The sequence below is a fragment of the Centruroides sculpturatus genome, unplaced genomic scaffold (assembly GCF_000671375.1).
Source record: "Centruroides sculpturatus isolate CEXI.00-Female unplaced genomic scaffold, Cexi_2.0 scaffold4564, whole genome shotgun sequence".
Classification (NCBI taxonomy): Eukaryota; Metazoa; Arthropoda; class Arachnida; order Scorpiones; family Buthidae; genus Centruroides; species Centruroides sculpturatus.
Genome location: NW_019389082.1, coordinates 234 through 6365, shown reverse-complemented (window position 1 = coordinate 6365; position 6132 = coordinate 234). Strand labels below are relative to the sequence as shown.

Below are 6132 nucleotides of genomic sequence, written 5' to 3'. Positions count from 1 at the left end.
CCGCTTTCCCGTAAGCCTAAAAGTTTGACAATGGTGTTTGGATAGTCGGTGGAATCACGCTCGACATTTCAAACACCATCGTCAAACTTTTAGGCTTACGGGAAAGCGGCGCCGAACGTCACACGTACACGTTTACACGTTTAAAACGTGCGCCTCAACCTCTCTATTATAGTATTTGATTTTTATTTATAAAGATTATCTTGCCTAAGAGTTTATCACACCGAATGTCCAATCTAACACATTTTAAAAATTCTCTAAATTGTATACAGTAGAGGAGTAAAGAATTTTTAAATTCTGTTAGATTGGTCATTCGGTGTGATAAACACTTACGCAAGATAACCTTTATAGTTATATAAACGATCTTACCCGTTTTCACCGTGTGCAAGAATTGTTTCCCCTCTTCCGAGACTAATTAGAGAAGTTTCAAATGGGTCAAAAATATGTTTGTTTCTCCGCAAAAATGCATCTAAAATAGTACAGTAGTAGTAGTTCTTCAGGGTAATCTTTAACCCCCTTTCCAAAAATCCCTTCTTAGTGTGCATTCTCATGGCGTATCCGGTGTACCAAATTTCAACTCCTAACCGCTTGGGCTCTGCGTTCATTATCATCAGTCCATCTTGACTATAATCCATCGTTTACACGCTTTCTTGAAACGACAATAATCGGGTTAAAAACTAATAGACGATTTAAATAAATTTAGAACTTAAAGAACCATTTGAATCCGCAATAAGTAGTGTGATTCAAATCGCAGAAGACAACGGTGTCGAACCAACGTTTCCTGAAAGACAAAGAAACAAAAACGAGCAATTATTTATTGTGACATCGTCACAATGCGGAGTTGGAATTTTATTTATTTATTTAAAATATACGCTCTCCACCTCAAATTAGTAGCAGCTTGCCCCTGTACATCATACTTTTCCTTTGGCAATGGAGTCATGCCGGTTACTAACGAGGGATCGGAATGACGTTGGTGTCACCGATTTTGGTCAAACTTGACTGACATGTGCTAAGCAATAAGGTGCAACATTCAAAATTATAAGAAAATTGATGTTACTTAAAAACATTTAGAATTTCTGTTATTTGCATAGGGACCAAGCATATTGACTCGGTATCAATATAATTTTTTATAAACTGTAATTTTCACTTTATTTCTGGTATTTTTAAATTTATTATATTTATTTAAAAAATTTTCGAATATTCATGTACTGTACATATGAGATTCATACGTAATATTTACTGTATTTATAATTTACTTGGGAAGAGGATAAGATATAAACAAAATTATCGTTATTCAAGACCAATTTTGTTAATAAAAAAGACATTTTTAATATTACTTTGGGAACACAACTTCGTGGATGGTAATTTATTGTCATAGAAGCATGTGAATATTTCTGCCGTGTGCGCATTGTAAAAATTCTGAATTTTTACAATAAGTATCCCTATATGATAATTTACTCGTCACTAGAAAAACAAACTTGATTAACGTTTAACACTTCTCTGTCATCAACTAATTTGGAGAAGAATCAGATCACATTTGAAAATGTCCGAGCGCCTTAATGCCTTCGCAACTTCCGAAATTTTTTTTTATTAAATTTGTTCTTAATCATTCATTGTCACTCATATGTTTAACACTAATTTAAATGACATTTTTATGGAAATAAGTAAGGATAAGAATTTATTATTATTATTGGTTTTACTTCTTATGTCTTTACATTAATTTAATTTTATATAATGAGTAGAGGAGAAGGTGGTATTATGGAACACTGCGGGTATTATGGAACCACCACATTTCGAACTGATAATAAAGGCGAACTGTAGCGGAATGTGGCTGAACTGAACTAGGCAGACATCCATAGCAAGGGGAAAACCCGTTTTACTTCAGTTAAACGGTTGTCCGTATTTAATCAGCAAATTTGTTTTTTTCAAAATTCACAAGTTTTGAATGNGAGTCGCGTAAAAATCTACCGACTCCAACTCCGACTTTTCCTTACCATCCGACTCCGGCTAAAACACCAAAACTCCACGACTCCGACTCCACAGCCCTGCTCTCATCACTTCTTATAACTTGTTGCCATTTGAGTCCACGTCATGTGATATTTATCCTTAGTCAAAGGCTTGTCTCTCTGGCAATTATTTAGAGGCAGAATTTGTTTTGTTTTCTTATTTTGTAGATGTTAGATAATTTTATAACTCTGTATACTGCTGATTTTGACACATTTATGGCTAGATGAAATGCAGTTTACCTCAAACTCATTGTATAATTGCTAATTTTCTTGAAAATTACTATTTTTGATGGGAATTCAGTGCAGGTCTTTCATATGACTATTTGTTCCATATTCTCCACTAGAATTGATGTAATTTGGCATAATATGAGAAAAATTTTCATCTTTCCAAGATGAAGTCTTTATCATGTATCCCAGAATTATATTTTTGTAGAAATTTACCGCTAATGTCTTTATTTTTATACTATCCTGTGTGCTACTTTTCATATTAATTGTAATTTAACTGCTGAAAGCAGAGATGTTTCATTTATTATGGGACAAGTATATCCTATACAACATTGTTAAAATTTATTTACTGTATATTTTTTCTTTTTACTGGTTTTCAATAAAATTATATGATATAATTAATTAACCTGACATGAGGAAATAATCAATGCTTGTTCAAAATTTAGCACTATCCAGAATTCCTCAGTGAACTTATCATTTGTCAAATTCTTTGTCATTCTACTGTTAAGCATTCTTTTATATTATTTAAACAATTTACGACATTGTTATATCATTAATTTTTTTTTTACACTTTCTGCCCTGTGAATACAGAAGGCATTTTTCCGTGCCCATTATGGAGACAAGGAATAAAGCCAGACAGTCCATAAAAATTCCTATGGCTCCCTTTAGGAATGGTAGGTCAATGCCTTAACCACTCAGCCACCTGGCCATCATTAAAATTAATAAATTTAATAAGATTTTATTCTCTGAAATCTTGATCTCTTTGATAAAACCAGATCTTGTAACAACATTTTTAAAAAATGCTGTCATTTTCAGATAAATTAGTTATCTGCCATTATTGTATGTTGCATATAACACAGTGGCAGAGAACAGAAATATCTTATCAGCACGAATAAAAAATTAATTTCATAACAACAATTTTCAATTTTTTAAAAATATTTATTTATTTCAAACTTATATCAAATTACAAACATCGAAAATCAAATAAGTAATCACAATATATACAAAATAATATATAGTAATTTTTAATTTAATAAATATTCAAAAATTATTAACAATATTCAATTAAAATTGCTACATAAACAGTTTTATAAGAATGCAATATTTAAAAAAAAAAGAAAAAAATTCATAGTATCTGAATGTAAATTACTTTTTTCCCTATAATGCTAGAACACATTATGGATTAACAAACAATTAGAAATTTTTGTAATCACAAAACATACTTGCATCAATATAAATGTTTACTTGGAAAAAGAATTAAAATAATGATAATGGTTTGAAACATTAAACATGATAAATTACAAAATTTTAGAATGTAAACTTATATCTGTTTGGAATGATAATGAAATTTCCAATTAGTTTTTAGTCTCTTACTCTTAAATGCCAAATACTAGTTCTTCTTATACCAGTAGTTGGCCTGGCAATAAAAGAAAATAAATGTCTATTAATTTCTATGTTTGGAAGATTACCCCTCAGAGTTTGAAGTGCTGTTTCAGTCAAAATTCCAAAACAAACAAATTGTTGAAGAGATGAAATATTGCTTAGTGATCTAATACAAATAAATAAATGTATGATTTAAACTTAATATTTTAAAATTTAATAATACAGTAGATATTACTTACAAATAACTAATTGAAGGAATATTATAGCATCTACTCAAATGTAGATGTTGCAGTTTTGGAAGACCATTAATAATGAAATCGATAGTTAAACCCGTTAATAGTGTTGCATCACTCAAATCCAAATCTATAATATCAGGGCAATTTTCAACCAAACTTGAAACATCTATTAAAAAAATATATATATATATATATATAAAAAATATGAGTGAAAAAATAATCAGTCTATGATAAAATAATAATATAATTAAGAATTTATGCATAATATTTCATATTAAATTCAGAACTTTTCTATTTTACTTTAGCTAAGCATAAATAATTATGGTGTATTTTGAACAATAATTCAAATATGATAATCACTCAAACAATATGAGAGTAAACATTGAAAAAATAAAATAGGAAAGAATTTTAACTTTACAATGATGATGTGTTTTGTTGTGATTTGATGTGATCTACACATCAAATCATATGAGGAAGAAAAACAGAACTATTTTTCTTATAATGTTAGTATGAAGTAAGAATTATATAGCAAAATACAAACTGAAGCAGACCTCTAACAATAAACAAATTTTTTTAATTGGCAAATAAATGATCAAAATATTTAATACTGAAACAGTTTTAAATAACAGATAATTAAGAAGTGTAGCTTATTTGAAGCACAAATATTCTCAGATTTTGTTAAGATGGAAAAAGAACACTTAAACAACATTTGAAATGTTCAATTCTATGTAAAGGAAAAATTGTTAGACTTAACAGTCATCAATTTTCTACAAAAAAATTTGATTAAGAAATTAAAAATTAATTTTTTTATATTAATACTAAATATTATAAGGGAATTTTTCATTCAGGCCAAAAATGTTATTGGATTTATTTCATGTCAACTAAACAAACTTTTCTGCCAAAAAATAAAGATGTCTTTAAAACTTTTTCAAGTATATATCAACTGATTTAATATCTGTTTCAGTTAGTAAAGATGTATATCATATTAAGAGTAAAAAAGTAAAAATTCTGGATTTGTTGCTTTTTAGAACTATTTTGTCAGTGCAGTGCTTGAAGGAATTTTCTTCATTTTTTGCTGAAAATCTAGATTTAGATAACTCTCATTTACTATAAAACCCATTTCTAAATTGATTTTTATACAATTAATTTTAAATCAACTAGTAAATACCAATATGTTAAATTCAATTGATATATACTTTAAAAAGTAATGATGGAAAACATCTCTCATACAGTTCTATGAAGGTTCTAATTTATAATGAGAATTTTTTTTGAAATAGAGAAGTTTATATATTTTCTAAAGATAAAAATGGTATCTTTAGAGAATATATAAAAGCAGATTCTAATACCTGATAAACAAATCAGGTATTAGAATCTCAAATGGCTGTCATAAATAATTACTGCTGGATTAGTAATTTTATCTTGAATTATTTGTTTATTTTATAAAATAAAGTTTTCATTATCTTTCTTAAGTAGATATTTGGTCATAAAAAACTGAAGTAGTTATGAAGTATTAGGGAAAAGATGAAATTTCAAATCAGCAATTAATGTGCTAATAAAGAAATATTTAGAGCATATGATATGTAAAAGAATTACTAAAAGTCAACAATAAGAAATATCAAATAATGAAATCACTCTTAAATAATTTTATTTAAATATTTAGTTAAAAAATATATTATTATTTATTGAGATAAAACTAGCAATATAGATTAAGAAGCAAAGCACATCAGATAAGACTAGAAGTTTGAAATGCAAAAATCTTTTAATAATAATTAATAATATTGCTAGAAGAATACTGAGCATTACTGACAAGTATTAATAAGACTAAAATGATTTTGTCATGTATGTTTCATTATTTTTCATTCAAATTCTAAATGCTAAGACTAAAAAAATAAAATAAAGGGAGAGAAAGAGAGAGAGAGAGACTTAGATAAAGATGGATACAGAACATTAAAGCAAGAGAGATGAAAGATGAAAAAGAAAATATTAATCAGATGGCTATTGTAGTCAATGTGTAAATAACTTTTAGCACAGATAAAAGCTTGAGAATATCATGTTAAAAGACATATTTATAATCCATAAAAAAAAAGACAAGTGTAAATAACTTTTGAAGATTGTCGTTAGCCACTTTTCCTGTTCAGGAAAGAGGTGGAAATCACTTGGCACTAAACCGGGGCTATATGCTGGGTGTTTACAGGTGGTGAAGACTTCCACCCAGCTTGGAACTTTTTAATATGTGAAGACTTGCACTTCTTTCCTGAACTGAAAATGTGGCTAGCATGGCAGAC

At 28.3% G+C, this 6132-nt stretch overlaps 1 protein-coding gene across 1 annotated transcript; it reads right to left on the bottom strand.

The window, feature by feature from the left end:
* Window positions 1-3337: 3337 nt before the first annotated feature.
* LOC111617161 (S-phase kinase-associated protein 2-like) lies at window positions 3338-4013 on the bottom strand (the record flags this gene model as incomplete). The annotated part of the gene is made up of 2 exons (XM_023358492.1): window positions 3338-3777; window positions 3851-4013. Coding segments are annotated over 2 exons (350 nt in total), but the record flags the coding sequence as incomplete, so codon positions are not given.
* Window positions 4014-6132: the final 2119 nt, after the last annotated feature.